Source organism: Argiope bruennichi, chromosome X2 (genome assembly GCF_947563725.1).
Source record: "Argiope bruennichi chromosome X2, qqArgBrue1.1, whole genome shotgun sequence".
Taxonomy (NCBI): domain Eukaryota; kingdom Metazoa; phylum Arthropoda; class Arachnida; order Araneae; family Araneidae; genus Argiope; species Argiope bruennichi.
In genome coordinates, this window is record NC_079163.1 from 107,481,110 (window position 1) to 107,508,178 (window position 27,069).

General features: G+C 28.7%; 1 protein-coding gene across 3 annotated transcripts in view; it reads left to right on the forward strand.

Annotated features, from left to right (window-relative positions):
• LOC129960196 (acetylcholine receptor subunit alpha-like) overlaps window positions 1-15,053 on the forward strand; it is a 333,853-nt gene extending 318,800 nt beyond the window's left edge. For all 3 annotated transcript variants that reach the window (XM_056073419.1, XM_056073418.1, XM_056073420.1), the window contains one exon: window positions 14,362-15,053. In XM_056073419.1, the coding sequence (XP_055929394.1) occupies window positions 14,362-14,553 (192 nt within the window). In that variant the 3' untranslated portion in view covers window positions 14,554-15,053. The remainder of the gene's footprint in view (window positions 1-14,361) is intronic.
• The last annotated feature ends 12,016 nt before the right edge of the window (window positions 15,054-27,069 follow it).

Sequence of the window (27,069 nt, forward strand, 5' to 3'; positions counted from 1 at the left end):
TATGCTTAGGACTTCAAATGACTCGAAAGATCCGAATTTGCATTGTACATTGAATTCTGAGATATATATGGCAAACTTCGATTCAATAATTTTGCCGAAACATATATCCTAAATCTTTTATCCATTATTCACAATAGATTTCCTTTTCTGAAAGCAAGATAATCAACAGAACATTTTAAATTTAACATATTTCACAATTAATTTCATGATGAGCAGCTGTAGGGATCATTTTGACAGGTACAAGTAGGTAACTAATTATTATTTATTCCGAAAATTGGAAACCGTTGTCCGAATAAATTGTGCGAATAATTGCGAATGATTAATATATGATCTGTCATTTGGAATCCTGATTATCTGAAAACTGTCAAGTAAACCGTAAACATTATTATCATCGCAAACAACAGATTCTGTAGGAAGTAAATCTCAATCCAGAACTAAAGTTTGTTTTTCGACAGTAAGATGATATTAAATGAAAAGATAGTTTTGATTTATGTATTAAATCTTTAAAATTTGATGATATTCACTTTCCTTTAAAAATTAATTCATTTCTGTCTATCCAAAAAATTTGGTCGAAGCCTTTGTAATTAAATAAACAGTAAATGATGCGAAGAACCTCATATTTCATAGTTTCTGATTTTTTTTATGTAGTTTTTATATATTTTTCGCATATTTTCTTTTTTTTTTTTAGATATTGCTTTTTATTTGAAATTTTAACTGATTTATAAAATATTTTTAGAGATAAAATTCTTTATGTGTCTCCAGATGAAACTTTTTCTGCAATCTAAAAATTAATATTTTGTATTCTACACGGTTTATTTACTAATTAATTGCTAATATTTGATATGCTTTCATTTCACTGAATTCCTTGAAAAGGCTTCACAAGCATATTCGCAAACTTAGAGTATACAAACAATTCTTAAGTTTATTACGTTAAATGTTCTTCATGGATGTCTATAAGGATTTGGTGGAAAATACATTACTTTTCATTGTGTAGATATCTAATTTCACTTCAAATTTTATAATTATTGATCACTAATATATGGAAAGGATCTCTTACAAAATGATTAAACTTACAGCTAGATTGGCAGTTCAAATATTTCTAATTCTTTTAAATAACTTAGAAAAGTATACAAATAGAATATACATTTTATAGTTTAAATGATTCATTCTTTGATCAAATTGAACCGTATGAGCTACGTACTGTATGTACAGCATGCAATTTGTTCAATGTTTTTGAATTAATCAATTTTTGTTAATCCAGTTACTTGCAAGACACAAGTTTTCTATGAATGAGAGCACAGACAGAACCCTGAAAGTAGAAAGTTTTTAAAATTCAAAAGAGCTAACCTATAGCTTAAAAACTCAAAGTATGATGTTGTATTTAACGTGATGTCCATAAATCGAGGATATGGACAAATGATACCTCTGTACGCTTTATTATATAAAAAACATAATAATAAACTTTATTTTCGGATTCTTGACTGCATATTTTCAAAATTAATAATTATAGACGTGATTTGATCTCTTTGATCCTATTGTAGAATAGCAATGGTAAATATGACCCCAGCCCGAAGAGATGGTTATTCTTTTCCTCCACTCTCTCCGAAAGGTGCATGCATATTGCTGGGCTTTTATGATCCGTCTATAAAATTTTAACCGCCCCTCAACAGTTTCTGTTAATTGCTTCAAATTAAAAGGCAATTAATGTAAGTGGTTTTCCACAATTTAAGCTTTTCCCGTGCTTGCACCACTGTTTCTATGGTCCCCTGAAAAGTGTAAAAGATAGGAATACTGAATTAACATATAAAACGCCTAACAATAAATAAATAAATAAAAAGAAGAAACCTATTTAATTCATGAGAAGTGGGAAAAAAGAAACCTGAATTAAAAATTCGAAAGAAAAAAATCATCTCTAGGGATTAAAACAATGTAGAATGCTTTCCTAAATTAAATTAAACAAAATCGCATTTTTAGTGTACTAAGAATTAAATGTGGTACCTTCTGATAATCCTAAGCTTAATTTACCACAGTAATTGAAAATCCGTAAACACAAACTTATTAAATTAAAAGAATATTCTTCGTCTACGGTAAGATATTATATCAAGGTTATCATTATATTATATCAAGGTTATCATTATATTATATCAAGGTTATCATTATCATCATTATATTATATCAAGGTTATCATTATCATCATTATATTACATCAAGGTTATTTCTTTGGCATAATAAAGTCATGAACAACGATTACTTGATCATCTATATTCCCAACCACAATTTCTCGCATCTAGAAATTATGTTATATATCATAGCATTTTAATGGCGTCAGGTTATATCATTAGTTTCAACCATTCCTTTTTTAATTTATCATCAGTGAAAATAACTGAGCTTTTATCATAAGTCATCAAACTTCAGAACCACAATTTTATTCACTAATAGCATTTTGGTGCTGTTATAGAAGACACCAATAAATTCCAATGGCCTATTATTTCTTCATTTAATAATAAGTTATATATAACATCATTTTAAAAATATTATATCATTTAATTTCAACCACTCTTTATTTTTAATCCTAATTTAGTCCACTATCTATGTATATATAACATAACATAACGCCATCCTGTGCCCCCGGTGCCTATAACATTAAGTTATCTAACCAGTTGGATGAGCCCAAGATGGAAGGGGAAAAAAAGAAAGAAAGAAAGAAATTGTTGGTAGAAAGAAAGAGACGACAGACCATCCAGGGTTATCCAGAGAGAATCCCATCGTGTCAAATCCTACACGACTGTATTTAATTTTTTGGTGACGTAATAACCGAATAGAGGGGACAAGGATACTTAAACAAATGGTCACTATAGGTTCAACTTACAGGGAAACGAGATTACTAACTGAAAAAATTGATAAATTACATTGAGAACATCTGTATGACATGTATAAGCATATAAATAATCACTGAAGAGTCAGAAATCTGTAACGTCCTTCTGAGTCCTGTGGTTTTGATTTCCTTCGTGAGATCTGCACTTTTGAGGGACTTTTGAAGTTATAATTTCGGCTGATTTTGACAAGTGGCATTTTGGTCTCAGCTATTGTGTAGTCTTGAAGAAGTCTTGGTATTTATGAATATGGGTTACTATGGAGTGGATCTTGCCGCGTGAAAGGGTATTCGATGCAACGCGGCAAGATCCACTCCATAGTGAAACATATTTATAAATACCAAGACCTCTTCAAGACTACACAATAGCTGAGACCAAAATGCCACTTGTCAAAATCAGCCGAAATTATAACTTCAAAAGTCCCTCAAAAGTGCAGATCCCACGAAGGAAATCAAAACCACAGGACTCAGAAGGACGTTACAGATTTCTGACTCTTCAGTGATTATTGAACTTTTATTATGAGTCATCAAATTGAAATCACTATTAAGCACAGTTTGATGCTGTTGTAGGTGTCATCAATGAGCCCTGATAACACATAATTTCTTCAAATATCAATGTTTTTATAGACTACTGATACTTATTCTTATCTGGCTTGAAATTTAAAACATGAAACGACATAAATTAAAAACAATTTATTTTAAATGATATTTTTCATATCAAAAATTAATTAAGTATTAGTTGCTTTTAAGCCTACGTGATTTCGATTCAGCTACGCCTCCAAATCATTACCCATGTAAGTTCAATGCATCTCTAAACTTTAATGAGTTCGCTTCGATTTTATAATCAGTTCTACCTGAAAATAAACAGCAGCAAGGTAATGTTTACATTTTTCTTTTTCATCACTTTTGCTACTAGGAGAAAAAAAATGAGATTTTTTTCAGGGTAATGATTGAGTGATACTCGCATTAAAAATGTCCAACTTTATCTTTTTGATAAGATATTTTTATCCAACAGCAGGTATTCCTGGTATGCTCTGTTGCATCACGTTTTTATTTATTCCGGTGCTGGTATTTCAGTAAAAAATATTTATTACTCTGGGGGAAAAGTATTTACATTAAAGAGATCATCAATCAAACGTGATGTATAATTATTAGGTAATGTTGTAAGCATTTAAAGAAACATTTCCTTTTTCAAGGAAATTAGTGTTTGTTAGCTCAGTCTGTTTTATTACTTAGGCGAATTCCTTTAGAGTTTAATAAATTAAAATACTTTAAACTTCGAAAACATGCGTAACAACTTGTCACAGAAGTGTCATATTATTTCTTTTGATTACTATTATTGTTTAGATTTTAACAATGATAAAAATCTACCGAGGTATTTTAGAAAATTTGTTATAGTATTATGATTTCAAATATATGCCTAGACAACACAATATGTTTTATTCTGGTCACTATGATCCAGACAACTTAATATTTTATATATAACGTCTAAAACGTTTTAAATTTCTTTTTACTTTAAGTTATTGACCATACTTAAATAATCGTATATCAATTAAACGATAAAAAATTGTAAATTTTGAAACTAAATTTAAAAGTTGATATGCAAATATGACAAATAACATAAATTGTTGATGTTAGAAATAGTCAAAATTAGGGCGAGAAATTCATCTTTCAACCCCTAACTTAAATTGCAGTTATTGAAAAATTTTAAATACAAAAATTGTTCGCCTTAATAAATCGCTAATTTGAAGAAATGGATTTATTTTTCTATCTTCAATATTAAGAAAGTTATGGTGAAATGAAAATTTCATCCCATCCCAAACACCATTTCCAGGTGGAACAAACTTCTAAGAGATTTTTAAATTTTATATATATAATTTTGAACGAAGGACGGTTTGGGATTCTAGGAAATTTTTCCGAAAATGTATCACAGTTTGTTTAAGACGGGGTTCTTGATCCTCATATCAAATCGGAAATATCTTCCAACTGGTTTTTATGCACACATATCGTGCCGCTGCTGATTTTTCATCGCAATTCGAAGCTCCACATTTGTAGCGTATGTGACTGAATGAAAATTCATAATATAATTTCATAATCTCGAAAGTGATTGAATTGCTATATATAATCTAAAATCTAAGAAAATATTTCATTGAGTTTATATATAAAAATAAAACTTAATTTATCTTATATTTGTTAGCAAAAATACAAAACTATATATTAGTTAATACTTGCATCACTTTCTTCCAATACAAAACCGTTTCTTAAACTACATTGTTTTTGTTTTTTTATCTAATCAATATTTTCAAGTATTCGGCTGCTGCCGATATACTTCGATTGGCACATGCTTTTTAAAAATAGAGATTTCCGAAGTAGACGAACGAATAAAATTTTCTTATACTTGCCTGTAGTTACCTTATAGTTAACAAGAGAGATATAAGTTTCTTTATGGATAAACTTTTCGTCTAACGACTGCTCTAAAACGAAATTTTAGTGTCATGCAATAGAAAATAAGTGACTAAATCTGTACTGCAGGATTCAAATATGTAAATATTTCTCGAAAGTACAGTAAATATCATCCTTGCGAGTTGAGAAACCAATTAAATGAAGGACGGGATTAGAATGAAAGTCTTGCTTATAAACTTAATTAAAAAAAGGCAGCAACTATTTTTGAACAATTAAATTATATTCCTTTCATCTTTTCCAGTAATAAAGAATTTAATCGCTTTCTAGAATTTGTGATCTCAAAAGCAATGAAAATAAAAACTGATTTCTTCTTTTCACACGTTCTATTAATATTTGAAGATTACTAAATTAGTTTCTATTAAAAATATTTTCATTATAATTTTGAAGGAACTTTTTCTTAGAAAATATCGTTTTTCATTTAAAATTTATTTTGAAATTAATTCTTTAACTGTGTAAGATGGAAACTTTAGTCCATGGAAAGATTTTTCATTTATATATTATTTTCCTCGTAATTATCTGTTATTAATATAAATGTAGTATCATCATTAATGCGTAGTTAAATTTGTATTTGGAAAACTCATTTTGAATATTGCATTGAATTACCAAAGATGATTAAACATTTTCTTTGGTTCTAGATTTATACAGGACTGTATGGCATTATTTACAAATTTCGTAAGAAAATTGCTTAGCAGAGCATATCAACTGCGATAATATATACACTTTTATCGTATTAAAGCTTATAAGATATAATTTTATCATACATAAATCTCTTCTGTATTCGGGGCATATTTTATCTCAATTTCATTTCTAAGAATAAAACATTTCAGATTTGTACGTAAGTGGAATTCATCTTATAAGTAATGGACAATTATTGTTTCAATATGTGTAGAAAGTATATTATGAAAAATATTGCACGGAACAGATTATGTTCCTCTATGTAGGTAATATATAATCGTTTTTGCTGTTGCAGGATATTAAAGGATTTTAAATATTTATGCATTTTGGCTCTTTTATCGCTATTACGTTGCTGAATATGAGTAATGAAATGTTGAAACTGGGAGATGAATTTGGAATAATTGTAACCATGCAAAATGATAATTATTAATCAAAATAAGGACTATTAGGTGTAATATATCCAAACAATGGAAATATCAAATAATTAAAACTAATAACGTAGAGGCCCAGCGTTCTGGTTCGAAGAAATTCCTAAATGGTGTTTCTGGAGACTACTTCATTTCCTCACTGTCAAAAAATAACCCCAAGGCTTGAAAAAGTATTGGCCATTTGGTGAGAGATCCCCAGTGTAAGAGGAAGAAGAGCTTGATATGTAAATTGTGCGCGTTTTTGAATCTTTTTCTGGAAATGTGTGATAAAAACATAGTCAAGGAGAAAATTTTATATGATTAGAACGCATAACTCGCAGCTTTTGATGTATTGCATCAAGAATGTGCAATATTTATCAGTGTTAATACCTTCACCACTTTTCAAAAAATGATTGAATAACGCCATTTATGCACCACAAATCACTATTACCTTCTTCAGGAAAAGGCTTAATCTCACTTCTTAGGCAAAATGCTCAAGAACATTTAGCTTTTGTGCGATCATAGCACAAGAACAACTTTTTATCATATGCCACTATTCCGGGAAAGAGGGGAAGGTCAGAATTCTTGTCGACTTATCAGATTTAATTCAGGGAGCAGATGTTGTTCACTTACCTACAGTTTTGAATTTGTCAAGTGCGTGCTGGTAACGCTAAACTCTCAAATAGTGTACAATTAATTGCTCACGCATATTCCTTATTCTAGGAGGAAGAAAAGCTTCATAATGCAAGCTGTTTGATGAGATATAATCTCATTTAGCGTTATTTAGCCATTTTTTATATGACTGGTACTACATGTCCACCCAGTTTATTTTCTAAATTTACATCACTTGATCGGATTTCTTTAAGAAATATCTACATGGTTCGTTCTTTTACAGTTAATTTTAAATGCTTTATTGATATTCCAGCCACATCTACTGCATCAGAAGACCGGTACTCAATAACTGTGGCTAGTGTCCAACCATCCTGAACAAAAAAAAAAAAATAAATACAAAAAAAACGATAAAGGCACTTTTTAGGGCAGTGATGGCAATGATCACGGGACAGTCCCGACATACTGTGTCTCTAAAGTAGGAGGAAGTTTTCAATGTCTGCAAATGATTATCGAGCTTCAAGATTTAGGACGTAGGGTATTGTGGTTGTTAGACAATACATCGATCAACGGCACACAAACTTGTCCATACCCTTCAATTCAGTGTAGCTGGGTGCTCGACTACACATTTTGACTCTGCTGCATCTTTCCAGTTTCAGGACACAAAAAAAAAGTATCCGTATATGGATTATATGATATATAACACGGTTTACGTGTTCTGTTCAAAACTAATTTACTTATTTGCAGAAATATTTAATCTTCACTCTGGGAATAAAAAATTGAGATATTTAAAAATATTTATACGTATGCGTATCTGTATATCCAAAGATCCGAAGCTTCACCAGCTGCGAATTAAAAGAATACATCACAAATCACTCATAATAATTATTTGAAGAAAAATAGCAACAAAACATCTGTTAATATTATTAGTCGAATCATTTAAAAACATTTAAGATTTTCTCTCTTACTTTTTAAGTGTAATAATGTACATCTTAGATATTGCAAGGAGATGAATTTCATTATAATTCTTTCGAAAGTTTTGCTTAGTTCAGTTGGTCTAATAATAATAACGTTTCATTTGGAAGGATCTCAGACAAAACCTTAGACAAACAGAGTTCTTAATTTTGAATTATGATCAGATGCCGAGGAAGGGTAGCATCACTTGTTTAATTTTTTACCCAACATTAACTAGAGTATTTAGAAGTTCTATGCAATTAACACCCAACAGACTCCATGTACGGCAGATCATTTTTTAAGTTGAATCCTAAACCTGCATTTTATATGATATATTTTAAATGTTTTAAGGCATTTATTTTTATTTTCATTAAAATATTAAACTATATTAATTTTAATTAAATTATTGTCATTTAATGATGCTGTTTCAAATTTATATGCATTTATTACAATCACTCTTTTTCTGTCTCTGTAGTTAAAATAACAAAGCGGAAACATCTTTATTCAATAAGATCTTCAGTGTTTCGATTTGCAGAAGTGTTTATAAATTGTTAAGAATAGAGGGAAATGAATCCACCAAAAAAATAGATTTCACTTTATTTAAATTGAATTCTTACTAACTCTTCAATAATTGTATAGGAGTTTTTTGTGTCACATTTAACTTGTACTTATTTTCTTTTATTTGGACGTTTAGGTTTTTTCAAAAACTTGCAACTTTATTCTCACTTTTTCTTTTCTCTAGATAGTTAAGATCCTAATTCAAGACTAGTTGCAAGTGAAAGAATTGAAATTCACTTAAAAGAGGTAAAATGTGCTAAATTAAACCAGAAAGAACTCGAAGGAAGTTCACTGAAGAACTTCCGCTGTTTTATAAGAAACCCGAAAAAGAAGAAACTAAACGACTTCAGAAAAAGAGATTTAAACCCGGAAAAAAAGAATGCAGAAGCTACTTAAATGTGTAAGGAATTTGGATAGGAAAGGAACTCTAATAGAATATTAAGAATCCTTATACAGATTTCTATTTCACTCATTCGTCTACCACTGAGAAAAAGTTCTATTAAGCTTTTTCAGTATGAAATGCCTCTAAATTAGAGCTTAACAGAGTTTTAACAAAATAATAGATCCATTAAACAAACTTACTGGTAAAACTTTTAATAGGGCAGATAATTAGATCTTAAATATATAGTGTATTTGTTTTTATTTAAATTTGCATTTGAATGATCTGAATCTGGAAATACTATTAAGAGGAATGAAAACTGCATTCCTCCAAAACAAGTTTGCAAAGGTTTTTATTTATAATCCAACTAATTTCTTTTATTTTTTTTCTGCAGGAAATACGATGCTCTCTTATTTCTTGTATAATAAGATTAGTGTGTAAATATCATATAGTCAAAAATGCAAATCTTCTTATAATACACGTCTGCAAATCATGATGCAAACATTTTATCGTCTTTCAAAATTATGGTCTTTTTAAGCATGATCATTTGTGTGATATGATAATGAGGAATGGTAAATACAGTTAAAAGCAAATATATATATGATAATTAAATTCGAGTTTCCCGGATATAAAACGAGTCTGTCGACTGGTTTAGTCCAGCAGTATACGTTCTCAAACGTGAAAAGAATGATCCATTGTGCAATTGTTATGACAATTGAATATTATGCCAGAATAAATGGTTTAAACATGCTTCCACTTAACACTCTTAATTATATTAAAACTGTTACGAAGCCACAGAACGGTTGTTATTAGGCTGGATTTGTCATTTTGAAACTTGATAAGATAAACAAAACGATATTTGAGCCGATGCCTCAATCTCTAAGTTTCTACGCCAAGCTAAAATGTTTATATGTGATTACAATGTCAAATTTAATGTGTTTCAAGCTTACGTACATGGCACATTTTTGGTGAAATTGAGTCTTGAATTCGTGATCCTACCATTACAACGCTAAGAGCATATCGTCAGGCCACCATGGTTCTTTCATTTTTTCGGAAATGTTTTGAAAAAGAAGTGAGATGAGGGGAAATTGTAGAGTTATTGTTACTTTTCTTAAACATGACGAATAGTGACACTATTTGCTGTTGAATCTTGGGTTTTTTTTTTTTTTTTTTTTTTTTACTGTTTCATTTAATGTACTGTAAACTCTAATTTATAACCATGATTTGAGAAAATTTTTCACAATCAATCAATTATATCTAGGAGGATGAGTATTATTTGTGAGTAAAATGGGATAAATGGGTTGGTAACTGATGGGCTTTTGGTATTGAATTATTAATGGTCTTATTGGGATGTTGAAATGTAAGTCTTTGTAAGGGTTCTGAGCATGTATTTTTTATATTTAAGCATATGTTACATGCTTCATAACACAGTATTGTTATTTGTGACAGTGAAAGTATTCAGAATTATGGAAACAGCAACAGCGAAGATGGGATTCTGTTTCATGTTAGCTTGTACTAATTGCGGTTGCCCTCCCTTTTCTTAATTCCTTCTTACACAGAGAAATTTTGTAAAGAATATCAGGTAAAAGCGTGTGAAATTAAAACTCTATTTGAAATTTCCCAAACAAGTTTATTCAGGAACAACTTTTAATGCAAAATATATTTTGATTCCGTTTGAAAAATATAAAAAAATGGTTTGCAACGAAGCAACTAATATTTAAAACTATTGTATGAAGCTAACAAGTGTAAATCAACAGACGGAGAGTATGTTAGCTTCTTTCAACATAAATACAGTTAAAACAAGGTAAGATTGTAGATATTTTCATTCCAGAGCAGATAATTTCGTCCAAGCTTGGAATAGCTCTAAAGTATATGTAATAGATACATTTCGTCTTTCTTAAAAAATAATCTTAATATCGAATAATCACTCTTGTAAGAAAAGCTGTTTTTATTTGCAATAATAGTAAAGGGACGCACATAAATTGTTTAACAGATGTGTAAAAAATAGTATCTCAAATAATGGATCTTTTAACTTTGATAATTTATACTTTGATTATTTAATTACTTTGATATTTTAATTAATAGGATCACACTTTCATAATTTAATTACTAGGATCGGCACACTAATATCGTCTTGTCACTTTCCACATGGAGTTAGATGAAGTTGTACAAACCACAAAATACATCAAATGTCGCTTAAAATTTATTTCCGCTGCAGGTAGAAATTTGGTCGATTATGATATGTTGCAATGTGCTGAAATTTTGAATGCGAATAAAGATATTAACTCTGTCTAGAAAAATTTAGTTAAATTTAACTTGATGTAAAAAATTGTTGATAGAAAACATAATAAAAAATATACCACAGACCTTTAAAGAAAATGTGCATAAGAAAGATAAAAGCGGTTATCGAATCTATTTTTAAATAGGATGAAACACACGCAAGTATAACATATAATCTAATTCGTTCTTTTTAATATTGGTAAACTGGGCCAGATATTTTCCAACGTTATAAAAAAAGATTTAAACAAAATAGATTAAGTGATGGTCAATATCAAAATATTTGGCAAATAGATTGCAGTCTTATATACTACTAGAAACTAAAAAAAACGTAATTATTATGCTAAATAAAATTCTGAGTATGAAGATTAGACAAGGAATTGTCCAATTAAACAAATATAGAAGATACTACAAAACAAAGAAAAAAGCTAAAAGCAAACTTGTGCTGTAGATTGTTTAAAATACTGGGACTTTTTCATTTCGTAAGGAATATCTATACTTCAAAACAGCTTGCAGTGGGCTGGCACTATTTCATACTGAAATGACCATTATCTTATTCTGCTGATATGATGAAACTTCTTTTCAACTTTTCTACTTGTTAAATTCCAGATGGTGCCGCAGTCTTCTTTGTTCTTTTGTTTAGCTGATCGATCTTGTTGCACGTGTTCGAAATGAGCCCAATCAAACTTTTATCGTTCAATCAGCTCGAAGTTGATGGGAGCCTTATTCTTACAATCATTTTCAGATTTATCTCAAATAATAACAGCAATATCTTCTCTTATGAGAATAAAATTCCCTCTTGTTTAAAAACAGTTCTTAAGCACTTCCAGTGAAATTTAACTGACAATTAAAGTGAAGAAATGTTTAAAATAAATATTTAGAGGGAATATAATTAAATTCTTCCTATCTCAAATTTTTCAAGTATAATAGCTGAGATCTTCCGCTATTTTGCGCATGCACCAATTGACTGGATTCGCTAAAATAAAGGGAAGATCAAATTTGAAGGAGCTGATGATCTTTAAGTAATACATGAAAACGTTATTTTTACTTTTTGATCCACTTTAATTTTGGAGCTTGTTTAATAAATACCACAAATTATTTTTTCTATATTTTTATACGTTTCAATAAAATAAACAAAAACATTTATGTTTGAATGTTTAAATATATATCTTCTTGTTCACTTTTTGTTATCACTTTTAGGGATAAAAGTGATAGTGAGGGCTTTTTGAAATGAACAGCATGTAAAGTCGGTCAAAAACTATCTAGGATGTTCATTATTTGTTATTTATGAAAACTAAATTCAAGGAAAATGTGTCATTCAAATTAGAAGTTGCGTCCTCTTGCAAACTGCATTCACATAAGGGGCCATCTACATATCTGTATTGGTGCAATCTTCAAATTTTCCTTTTGCAACACCCCTCCCTCGTTTTTTTAACCGTGTAAATAATGCTGAGTAATAAGAAACATTCAAGTATAAAAATTAGAAAAGTCACATCATAATAACCGGAGATATGCAAGAGATAGTAAGGGATTTTAGGGCTGTTCAAAACATGGAAATGCAGCAAAGGTATTTTAAGACCCGATCCTTCGATCGACATAAAAAAAATGCGTATTTTTAATCAAAAAAGTCAAACTAATAAATTTAAAAATTGATAAAAAATATATGTTTTTACATTTTTAAAAATACATATTTTTTGTCTTTTTCATTAAATAAATAGGAATTAGTGTCAAATATTTCTTATATCTTGAAAAATATTGAAAACAACTATTACTCTCACTTAACATTACGAACTTAAAATTTCAATTATTTACAACTCATCAACCATCTACGCAAACTCTACAAAACCGACAACAAGACCTTTTTTTTTCTTTGTAGTAAAATAACATATGGCACCAAAAGTCCTTTTCCTTTGTAGTAAATATATTTGTTATTTATAAATGGCCAGTAATTAAATATCATTTGTAAATTTCGTAAAAATTTTCATTTGTAAATTAATTTTTTAAAAAAAATAAGAACCTGGAATTTATCAAGTATTTTCCAACATTTCTATCTGGAAGGAATGTATTGATGATGACTCACTACTGGAAATTATCAGCCGACGTGCATATATATAATAAAATATTAATAATAGTAACAGGGCACTTATAGTTTTATTAAGTTACAGTACTTGCTATGCAACTTTTTCGGTAAAATTGTCTGCACCAGCAATTAAAGAGATATCATATTTCAAATAATATTTTTATCGGAAAATCTATGAATACTATATGGTTTATTATTTATTTATGAAAACTCTCGTCTGTGAATAAAATGCGTAGGACAGACTTACACTATATACGAAAATGAACTGAGCAATGCAAAGAAAGAAAATCATATTTTGATTAAGTTATTGTATCTCAAGTAAAAAGTATAGTTTTAAAACTGTTTTAATTTTTAAGAACATAAAACTTAGATTGTAAAAAGATAGCTTTCCATCACAGATATGTTACAATATAGTTTTAAAAATGAATCATTCTGTGAATTATAATTGAAATGCATATTTTTCAAATAAATTCAATGAAAACTGTTTAAATTATAGAATTTGCTCTTTGGCTGCAAAAAAAAAAAAAAAAAAAATGCCAGAACTCAAAAAATACAATTGCAGTTTAAAGTTTTCTAAATATGGGGATTGATCACGTCTTCCGAAAGGGATGGAGGTTATATTTTTTTTTAATATGTATATTTTTAAGATAAAAAACATATATTCACACGAGAAAAGGGTAATGATATTTTAAAATATTTGTTTCAAACAGCGATTTTATCTGAGAAATAGCAAAAAATTTTATCCCCTTGCTAATTCTGGTTTCAGAGAAGAAGATGAAATTTTGTTCTCTTCTTGATTCCTTGCAGGTTTATAATTTCTTATCTACTTTCAATAAAAGGAAATCTAGCAGTGACACATGGAATGATAGAATATGAATAGTGCAATAAAACTATCAACCGTGTAATTAAATGACAAAATGATTAGTACTTTTGTGGGTGAGTGAAATTCGATTGGTTTACTTTTACATCACCTGCGCCATCCCTTGGTAATACAAGGTCTGTTCCAGGCATAGGAAAAAAACTAATACGTAGAGTTTTGTTCGTTCTGATAAAAGAAGTTTTTTTAAATCTATATTTTACTTTTCAGGTTAAGGAAGACTGGAAATACGTTGCAATGGTCTTGGATCGTCTCTTTCTTTGGATCTTCACCGTGGCTGTTCTTGTCGGAACCTGTGGAATCATTTTGCATGCCCCAACGCTATACGACACCCGAGAACCAATTGACGTGAAGCTGTCTGAAGTAGCGATGGCTACCATGCATCACCACCGACGAACATAAAGTGAACACTTTTATAACCACAAATTGGAGTTTAGTTCTAAAATTCTTAGATGTGATGTTCCTAATCTCTTTGTCTCTGATTCTGTTGTATTGATTCTTCAGGAGGGAATCTCCGGAATGCCATAAATTTTGAGGTGCAACCAAAGACACAATATGATTTTTTAAAAATTTAATTCATTGTCGAAGTCGAACAAACTCACCACATCAAAGCAAACGAGAATATCATTCTCTGCGGATTAACTGGTCCAGTACATTTAAATTTTTAAAACTATATAGATGAGTTAGTTCAGTATATTGCAAAGCGATAAATAAGCAAACAACCAGTTGCGTGTCTTACCACTCACTAAAAGGAGAATTTAGATTTCAGAAAACAGATAATATGTAACTAGAGTTTGCGTTTATGCATTTACATGATGAAGAAAATGCATTTATTATAATACCGCAGATTTAAAATTATACTACAATTAATTTAATGATTTTATTTATATTTGCCTTTTTCATAAGCGTTTTGATTTTTTTACTCATAATCAAGTTTGAGAAAAAAAAACCATATATGAAACTTTTAAAGAATTTTAGAATAATCCAAGAAAATTAAGGTTATTTTTTTCCGTAATCATTATGAATTACTTCAAAAACTATTAAAAAATGACACTTCGCAAAATTTTAGTTTCCCAAATAGTTTAGTTTCAGTTACTTAACAGCAAACTATGCTCTACTTATATATATATATATATATATATATATATATATATATATATATATATATATATATATATATATATATATATATATATATATATATATATATATATATATATATATATATATATATATATATAGCAAATAATAGCTAAGATTTTAAAAACAAAATTCTTAGCTATAACTAATGACATGTTTATATTTTTAATTTCAGAGAAATTAATCTAGAAGAAAATTATATCGTTTCCTAATTTTTTGCAGTTGATATATCACTTTCATCTTCCGAAAATTATTCTGTTGCATTTGTTATGATTTTCTTAGACATTAAAAATTGCAATATGAACAGCAGCCCTTCCGTCTTATATTTGATTTTATGCTCCTGAAAAAGTAGTTAATTTCATAATATTTAAGTTGCGCACTTTCAAGTGACTAGTTACATTACGTGCTTTAGCACATTTCAAAGAATTCTAGTCCCTGTATGATATTAGAATCATACAGATCCAGGTCAATGGTAAGAACTGATACTTTTGAATCAGTTAATTCGTTTTTATACATAAAAGATGGTAAGATAAATTTGATACATTTTATTTCATCAACCTCAGTGAATTCAGTGAATATATAGGCCAACAAAATTAAAAAGAAAATTCATTTAATAGCTGTATGTAATACGTTCGTGTAGGTATGCAATTTGCTTTTTCAGCGATGTTTCTTGTGACAGCAGAAATCTATGTTATATTCAAGACACGGTAGAAGTAGGTATATATGTAGTAAATTTTATGTAGCAATGTATGCAGCTGCAAATTTTTCGTAGAAGCTTCAGCTTGTGTATTAGATTCTAAAGGGAAATCAACAGCTGTGTGGGAAAAATCTAAGAGCATTGAATTTTTAAGTATTTCAAGATTATTCCACAAGCTTCGTTCGCTTATAAAACGCCAATGCATGATTTGAATATCGCTGCTCATAAGCGTTGTTTTCTTTTAAACTTTCCAAGTCCTGTAGACAGTTGCGTCACGATACAGGAATTCGTGAAATATGTATTTTTACTTACAGTAGGATTAGAAATATTTATGTCGTGTAATATTGTAGTAGCAATTTAGAATAACATCCATTATTTCAATACCTGCTTTTATCAACAAATTAACTCCAGCAAGATATACTCCAAAAGGAGCTTAAAATTTTGAGCTTATACGTTATTTTCGTGTACTAAATCTTTAAGATTTCGATTTTTATTTTTGCAGAGATGACGAGAAAAGGTGTGAAGAGGTTCATTTAAAGTTTATAACTCATTTCCTTAAACATAATTCATTTACCGTATAATTAGATTTGAATATTTTCTTCTTTCAAAAACTCTTGTTAAAACATGACCTAAGTAGTTATTCTTTATCTGATATAATTTCAGTTATTGATAACCAAGCAGCCCAAACACGGATATAAACAAATCATAAAATTCCGAGCAAATTGTTCAATAAAAAAAATTTTCCCGCTGACTAGACCCGATACCTTTTGCATGTTTGTCCCCTGATGATTCCCCTGTTTATGGATTGGCGGCAAATTAATGAATGTGTTATTCATAGCACGCTTTTGAAAGATGTGTTCACCAATGATAAATATTTCGTTTCTGGATGGTTGAGCCATCTCACACCACTGTATTGCTGTAATTAAATGAATGTAACTTGATGAACAACCGAAATGAATTCGGATGTTTTCATAGATTGTTGGTGCTTCTTCCAACTGTGTTTCCATGTGATGAATGTTGAAAGTCTTTTTTAATAAAATTGTGATTGGAGTTATCCGTCTTTTTTTGTGTGCGTGTGTTCTTATTGTTATTACCTTTCCATTATATCACATATATCAATTTCTTATTTACATTAAACCTAATGGCATATTTTTGAACCAAATTTATCATAGAAACTTTTGTTTTTAGCTTATCATTATTATACATACATGAATTAAGGCTAATTTTTTCCAGACACAAATCCAGAAATAATCTTTATAATTCAAAGAAACTATTTATTTATATTTTAACATAAGAAACGTGCAAGGTATCTAAGTTTTAAGCACAAAATTTTCGAAACCCTAAAACTCAAAAACCCTAAAACCTATTTTGACAACTTCACAATACTCGGATAAAAAATTTCCAATTTTATTTAAGTTTCTTTAGTACTTTTCCAAGTAATTTTCATGGTTCAAAAGAACTGTCCATAGAAAAATTACGATTGCGTTTGATTAAAGTTTATAAGACAGCTTTCTTATGTTTAAACATAAAACTTTGGATCTTGCCCAATCCGACATTTCTTTCTTCACAGTAATAACGCTCCTCTTAATTGCTTTCTGCCTTTGCTCTTTCTCTTTGTGTAACATACCACTCAGCACCTTCTGGCGCAGACTTCTTTCCTGTTGTCGATATAAATCTTGAGAAATTCTTCTCAGTAAGACAGAGGGGTCCTGATCTTTCCGTAAAATGAAAACGCGCCAACATTGGATCCACCATTTTTAATATCAATTTGTACCAAAACTTTTGTCACTCAAAGTTAGGAAAGGATGGTTTTTAAGAAAGAAATATCACTTTTATGAAAAAAGGTACATACAGCATAAAATAAAACATGCGCGGGAATGTTCTACAATTTTAATAATATGTTTAATATAAAAAATATTTTGAAGTGTAAAAGCCACAAAGAATTTATTGCATTTAAGGATTAAAAAATATTATAGTTTCTGTTTTTTAAAACACGCTTATTTCAGTCCTTTATTTAGTTGTATAGTAAATTTTAAATTACATTCATTCCAAAATTTCAAAAATAATAATAATAATAATTGGAATCAATATTAAACACAATTAAAATGAGCGAAAATTTAGTATTATTTATACTTTTAGACCAGGGCAAAACTTTAACATATTCCAAACAAACACTTATATGTATAAATTAATACCTCGAATAATATGGTTCAATAAGCATGTTAGTTATAATTAGTTTTACATATTGACGAGTGTTACGATATACATAATTTAGTTTCAGTAAGAAAATACTAATAATTTGGCCAAATGAATAAATATTTTGAAAATGAATTAATAATCTAAATTATGCGAATTATGGCACAAATTCATTCGTTCCAGAAAAAAAATTAAATTTTCGGGAATATTCTCAAAAACATTTTTAGCATTATAGGTACACTGCACTATGTTTACAAGGAATTAATAATTTTACGAAACTAAACATTTCTCAGTGACTCACTAACAATTTAAAATATTTTTCAAGCAATTACAATTAATATTTTTAAAATTTGACAAAAAATGTGTTCCTATCTCATTGCTTAATATGGAACACAGAAGGTCAGAAGCTGAATTAGGAAATTTTTAGAATTTCTTATAAATAAATTAAAGGCAGCTATTTATAGATGCAAATAGAAAAAAAATCAATAAGAACAAGAGGGACAAAACTCCACATTTTTATTGATAATTGCAATGAATAAATATTTCAAGAAGAGCACAGCTCACGGGGAAGACACGCTACCCCTATTCCTGGACGCCGGCTTAAGTCTGAAGTAATGAACTTTAAGAAAAGCAGCAAAATATTCGTTTAGAAATATTTTTAATCATTCTTCAGACGTATGACAGTTGATTGCATTTAAAATACTATAATCTTTGACACATTTGCCATTATCAGATTGATTATTAAAACTTATTTTGATAAAATGATAATAAAATATTTTCCTCTCGATAGAAAGAAAAAAATATTTATAAAAATTCTGACTTTTAATGCAAGATAATCTATAAGAATTTACAGAGACTTTTACTCATAGCTGCATCTTCCATTTTTAAAACTAACTCCAATAATTAAAAAAATACCTGTACTAAATATTTGATTCCAATAGAACAGAAATGTATAAGAGAAATACTTTTTTATTATAGTGAGGTATTAATATCGTGCTTCCTTAACTTTTTTTAAATGATGTTGTTAAAAGGCAACCAAAACAAAATATTCATTATTTCTTGTGGATATTTTATTGTAATCTGGTATTTAAGAACCTTTATAAATAAAGAGAACTCCTTGTGCTCCTCTAATTTTTCATGAGAAATGTACTGCTCGAGATGAAAGAGTGTTTCTCGGGAAAACATATCCCTTGTAGAATGGTTACCATTAAAAGGGTGATTTTTTCCCTCCTTAATTTCTTTTGAAATAACTACAGTCAGATATTAATCGCATTAAATTAAAGTTCTTGTATAGAGCTGAAATCGTATCAATAAACTACTTACAAACAATATCATTACTTTCATAAAACCGCACACAGGTGCCAGAAACCAAATATGTATTTTCGAAACATTTTTTGCTACTGATTGAAATCAAATTTTGAAATTTAACTATAAATGCAGTTACAAGAGGAAATACCAAATTTCATTTATTTTTTGCACATTTGCACAAATGACTTAAATAAATTTCATTTATTTAAGTCATTTCCTTTTTGAGCCATCGCGTTTACATGTTTGTGAAAGTACATACTTCTTGACGGATTTGGTCCTGAACTTTATGAGAAACTGCACTTTATATTTTAAATGTATGTACCAAATTTTATCCATTTAACTTTTTTTTTTTTTTTTTTTGCTTTACTTTCATTCTGACAACTAGACAAGCATACTTTCTCTGAATAGATTTCGTTCAAAATGTGATAGAAATTTACAAATTTAATTTATTTATTAAACTTTATTTGTCTAGATCAAGGCGTTTTTGAGTTATTGTGTCCACAGAGAGACTTACAAATGGATTGAACAGACGAACTGACAGACACAATTCCAAAAATATGCTTTTCGAACTCAAAGAGTTTTGAAACGTAGAGATAGTCGAAATCTCGAGTTCAAATTTTTTTACCTTTTCAATGCTTTCACTTTGAATACGAAAAAGTAAAAATGAATTGTAATATCACTAAAAAATTTTTGAACTTTGAAATTAATAGCTGAAATGTGCAAAAAATTTAATTGTATGAATTGTTTGATAACCGTAAAAAAATCCTTATTGGGAAATGAGATTAACCAATGTGACACTACTAAAATCGAAAGCGGTCCATCTGATAGTAAAACAGAATTTTTGAAAGCATTTGGCTGGCAACCAACATCATACAGAAAAGAAAAGACCTGTAATCCTTTTTATAGCTTTTGTAGGGAAAGGTTTTCGCTTCTTACGAAAAGGAGAAAGCCCGAACTTTATTATACAGGAATTGATCAAAAACATTCGACTCTTTTACATCAACATGCTCAAATCTGACCAAAAGTTTGTTTCTTTTCGTTCTGCTTTCAAAAGAGAATTGCTTTTCTCTTTTCTCTGAGCCCAACCAATTTTGCATTATCTACTTTCCTTAAAAAGTAATACTTGGTATACTAGGATATTTTCCGCACTAAACCCTAGAGGGATATTTTATTAACTCTTCAGAAACGAGCATGGATTTAACTGTCGAATTCCTTTTCCAAGTCTAATGAATCACCCAATTTTAATGAAATGCTTTTTTGAGCAAACTCTACGGTCGATGAGGAAATCTTTAATATTTTGTAAGCTCATTTTGTTTCCGAGGTAGCCGGTCTCCATTTTTTGCTGGGCTCTAAGGACTTCCGTTTCAACCCGCCATACTTAATTACCGGCAAATTTTATTCAGCATGTTTATAAGGAACTTACTCCATCACTTCCTTATGTAAATTTATTTAAATTAAGCAGCTTCTGGGAACAAGTGCCTTTCTACTCTGCGTATTTTCACTGCCGCTTCGTTCGAGGGTCAATGATATCAAAACGCATGTATAAATAGCTCGACATATAATCCTTTTTTTAATTTAAAAAAAGTCTGCACAGGCAATGACATTTTCTTTTTATACTTTCTCGTTTAAAGAAGCAATATTCTAGGTTTCATATTTTTCTGGCTTCAAAATTCAATAAATTGAATTTACGTATTTTTACATATCAATGCTTCAATTCAATCAATTCATGAATGATCACCTACTTTAGCATTGCTTTCTAAAATTTTAATTAAACTAAAGGGAAAAAAAACTGACGAAAAATACTGTGATACTATAATTATGTCATGATTTTTAATAACCGTATTCCAGTCAATTAATTCGAACAGAAAGTGTTTGCAAGTGGATGTTACACTTTGCCTTGAACAATTCCAAAACATCAGCGCTAAATTACAAGCAGAAAGGAATACAGTCCCCGAGTGAGGGACATTAGAGCCATTTAGCAATAAACAGGTTCTAAGATTTGTGTCTAAAAATTTTATTTAGGCTTAATTCACTGCAAATAAATGTAATATAAAATACTATGCTTGATTATTTCAAAATATACATAATCAGTTTTTAAAACTTTCATTTACTACCACAAATATCCCTTTCAGTTACTTTTCAAGCATATTAATTAATAGTTAAATAGGAAAGAAAAATACTTAAGGCTGCCATATAAAATTATCATTCTTTTCACTTCTTTGGATTTTTCTTGATTTTTAACTGTCAATTCGTTGAATTTAAAACTTACTAATTAATGTAAGCAGTCTTTATTAAATTTCTAAATTCGGCAGGCTATACAATAAGTTAAAAGAAATCGTTACGTTTTGCTAAAGCTAATTTTGTTAAAAATACATTTTCGCCTTAATTTATGAAGTTAATAAAGAAAAACTACCAACTCTAATATAAAGTATAAATAATTAAAATGTCAAAAAGTGTAAATAATAAGTTTTGATAACTATTTATAAAATATAGACTTAATTATTCGATATTTATCATAAAAATTATAATGTTAGAATTATACACATTGGCCCACGAGCGTTCGGGGATTATTTTACTTCTGCATAAAGTCATGATAGTAAATATTTATATGCAAAGCTTATAAATAAATCCGAATACTTTTTAAATGAGCAAAGTCTTTGTTCTTATGCATGTTGTGAAAGTATAGCTTACTAATTGAACCAATAGCTTACCAATGGAATTAAAGTAAAGCAGTGTGTAAATAATTAAAATATTTATAATTGTTATAAGTAAATAGTTATTCAAATCATAAATGAAGAAAAAAAGTTTAAAGAAAAATATTGAAATAAGAATATTTCGGAATTAATTATGTGATGAAATATCGCTTATCCTATAACAAAGTCATAATATAGGATATCATTATATTTTTTTTTCTAATTACATATCAAAACTGTAATACCTCCTCATATCAATAGAAAGAAATCTAAATTTAATGAAGCGTTACTGCGAAACTTCAAACTGTGAAGATTTTCTTCAGACTATTTTAGAAGACCATAGAATTCAGCGATTAAATTAGTGTAAATAATAAATACTAAATTCCCAAAATAGCCAGTTTTAATTTTAGAAGATTGGAGCTATCATTTGCTTGAAATGTTAGAATGTCACGAATATTTTAGTAATAAGACTAATAAGACGCGAAATCTGTATTGAACTTTGACATCGTAATTTTTCGATTGACATTTAATGACTTAAACATATAAAAATATAAGTTTTTTTTTTTTTACTTTATCTAGAGTGTTTTTCAATTTGGAAGTAAATACCTATTTCTAAACTATCTATTGGATAACAAGTGGACATCCTGTATATAAAAATCACTCTAGAGAAAATATACTAGTGAAGAATATATTTTAAGAAACGCTTAAATATGTATATTTAAATCTTTTGGATTAGTAGCTATAATTTTTTTGTTTATATATTATATGTCATTATATCATACCTTTGTAAAAAATTTTAATTTAAAATTCAGGAAAAATATCCTAAATTTATTTGAGAGCTAAATTTAGAATTTAAAAAATTTATAAGAAAAGGAATATAAAAAAATAATATATTTCAAGTAATAAGCAAACTATTGAAAAGATGAAGGCCAACTGTGCGAAGAAAGATTGTCCTTTAACATATGTCAACCGCAAACTAGAGCAGAAAAATTTCATCCTTTGAAACATAGCATCTCTACTTTAAAGCTCATTAGAAACAAATCTCATGAAAAGGTCCAGAAGATTCTGTCATTATAAATGACTCATTTGTTTCTTCTGATATTCTTTGTAAAGAAACTACCATTTGTTATGAAAACTTCAAAGCATTTGTCAGAAAAGAGTAAATGCCTTAAAAGGAAGATATTAGCTTAAAGTTCAGAATATACTTAGTGAATTAATGGCATCTTTCTATGGTCCTATAAATCTAATTTTTTGATTTTTTTTTATTTTGCTTTAGAGATAATTTTTAATTGGTTCTATATTCTATACTGTGTGTTTGACCTCCACTCTAAAAATTACATTTTGCAAAAGCACCATTAGGAAAAGCATTCAAGTAGTTACAAAGCTCAGTATAACTTCGATTCTACGTCCCTTTTGTTTGCAACGCTTTTTTGTCCCTCAAATTTCCTGAGTTCACAATATATTAAGATCCTGAAGTTTACGTTCATGAAATTTCATCCTTCTTGCCGTCAGTACCTCTCCAGATAGTTTAAGCTGGGAAAGAATCGAGGAAAAATGGCATCATGACCAATTAGAAACGTTTTAATTAACCATGACGTCATCTTTGGGGTGGATTGAAAAGAATTTCAGTCATCTTTATTAATTTAAAAGACAAATAGAGTACGCAACCATTTGTTAATATTTTAAATGTAATATTAGTAATTAAAATTTATTATTTTTTTATTAAAAACATATTGTATCCTAAGTAATTCCTTGCTCATAATATGAAGGATAATTAAATTGAAAGCATATTTCACTTAGCTTCCTCCTAACTATAGGAGAGGCATAGCTACAAACAAAGCTCAACAATTAATTTGTATTCGATATTTATTTGTGTTAAATACTAGGAATAATAACAAAATGTATTTATAAAACGTTTGCCTTTTTTTTTGGAGATCATAGAGATTTTTACCTTTGGTTTAAAGCATTTTATACTTTCTCGGCTTTTATGTCTTCTAACCCTTAAAAAACGCAAAATCGGAGTCATATTATAATTTCTAACTTGTTGGTAATATAATATCGCCTTATTCAAAATATTTTGAAGCATTCTTGCATCTGAAATATAGATTTTAATCTTCATATATTCTTACGAGCACTAATGTTGCACTTCGTTGTTTGAAAAATTATAAGGAACTTCTAGAAGAAAAATAATGACAAGCTATTAAACTCATGAAATATTTTTGCTCGTTATTCTGTTGCATAAGTTTATATAATATAGAAAATCGATTATTAAAATATTAAAATCGATTATTCATGAAGTTTCAACTCATAAGATGTTAAGACTTTTAATTTATTTAGGAGACTTTTGTAACTTTCAGTTTATTTTAGAGGATGAAAGCTAATGTAATTCTATAACCAAGATCAAAAGAAATATTAGGCAATGATATTATGTTTAGTGTTCTTTAATAGGATCTAAATCAAACAATTAATGAAATTTTAAAGAATTATGGTGGATAATGAACTGCAACCTGCATATATGTGCCTTTTATTATCAGATAATTGAAAGTTAATTTTAAAGATAATCATGTGCAAATATTATGTAAAATCAACATTAAAAAAACATGCGGTTTTTTTTAGTTGTTTAACCTACAGTGAAGAATAGATTCCTCTATAGCGAGCATGAATGTTCAGTAAAGGCTATTTTAAATTCTAACTTCGGGATAATAGTTTTCATATTTTCGGAATCTGACCAAGTGTTGCATCAAATATTCCCAAACTAGACAGTTTTTTGAAAAATAGAGTTTTTTCTTTATTGAAAGAAGCCATACTCTCCGTTGGTCTGCAGTTAGGCACTTTTTAATACATTCAAAAATGACAGCTAACAAAAGTTCTGCATTGTGACACCAACTTCATTGCGATTCGGTATAGTTCTGCAACTAATTCCAAAAAAAAGTTTTCATTCCATGTAGTTATGAAACAGTATGATGATACCATGAATATACATTGCTGATTCACATACCATTGAAAACAGCGTTTTCTCATCTGCGATGTCATTAAATTTTGGATATTCAAAGAAAAAATATATGTTCTATTTCTTAGAATTCATTTATAGTTTTTGTATTTTGCAACTTCTTTAACTACAATTGGATGATCGGTATAAATCGAAAAATTTCTTCTGATGCAACAAAGACTACTGATACATATGTATCTATACAATTCTTTAGAAAGAACTCTGAAAGAAACATGGAAGCATCAAAGAAAATATCGAAAACGCGCAAAGCATACATATATCTTACATCAAGATGTTTGGAGATGACAAAAATAAAAGCTATCTGAAAAAAGGATTCAACCTCTATTTCTGCTTATGCCCTGCGTATTTTATTCTGTATATAGATATTCCGAAGGAAAATCGAAAACTTTTTTCATTCAGTCTAACCTATAGATTTGAAGAAGAATCGTTTCGCGTTTGTAAACGAAACAACTTATTTAATTCTGTTTTATATTTTTTCCTGTATTTCTTTAATCAAGTGAAACTATTATTTTATTCATATAGCTAGATATTTATATTTTAAATTGCATAACAAAACATAAAAAGAAGCTAAATATATTCTAAATTATATAATGCAAAAAATATGGCCTAAATTTTAAACTTTATAACACAAAAATAAGAAATATGTTTTAAGTTAAATAAACCAAGAAGTAATATATATTAAATATGTTTTAAACATCATAACGCAACAAATCGTACTGGTATTACTGAACAGATTGAACTATTGACAGATACCTTCAAAGAATATTCCCAATGTTCCGCAATAATGCTACAAAAGTCACACTTAATTATGCGACATTTGTTTAAAAAAGAATTGTATTTAATGAAATTTTATTTTAAAAATAAATCACAGAAAAAGATGAGTTCTTTTTAACTATTCTTGTTTCTTAATGATCACTCATAACGCGTTATTCCCATGCAGAAAGAAAGCTTCCCTTGTCTCATTTCAGCTTACAAAGACTTTTTTAACGATTTGTTTTATAGCGCCTATTTCGTTATCTTTCTTGCAAACCTGTTTTCTTTCCTTCTTACGGGATGAAATTTTATTTAGTTAAAGGGATTCGGAAAATAAGAAATATTTGCAATAAAAGAGCCCAGGAAAATCCAACTCTGAACTTTCTGAGTTTGCAACATTAAGCACCTTCATAAGTTCGTATAATAGAACAACCAGCAAAAATAATCAAACTAATTTTGGTAGGAAAATAATTGCATAGGAACTTAGTTTTTTGAAATTTTTCGGAGAGATGAATGTTACAAAAATTCATTATTTAAAAAGAAACCATTTTGTGCAAGGCTTATTAAACAAACTAGTTTAATAAAGTAGCGGCAAACTAAATCTGCAAATTATTCTTCGTATATTTCAATAAACTTTTACCATAAAAACCAGTAGTTTATATACTTCAGCTAAAACATTATTATTTTTTTCAAGCTCGTATGGATTTGACCTAGATATACAGTTATAAAATTTCGATTAAGGACTTTTACAGTTATTCGAAATATATGAAGGTATTATAGCATATTAAAATGAGATAAGTTAGCAGCACAAGAATTTCTAACAAAACTAGTTATTTTATAACTATTAGAATTCTTTTTCCTTATATTACATAGTTTATAATTTGAGTCTCTTGATAAATCCTCAATTGATGGAGAGAGGCCTTACACAGGATCAAACATTGGTCGGATAAGAATTTCACAATTCAAATATTCAATATCCAGACGGAAACCATACTTTTTCGCAGAATAAAGAAATGTCTACAGTACGATAAGAAAGAAGATTTAATGCTTCTAAAAGTGTTGTCCCTTACCTAACTATTGTGGCCTTGAATAAAAGAGTCTTCACTTTTCTTTGTTCAGCA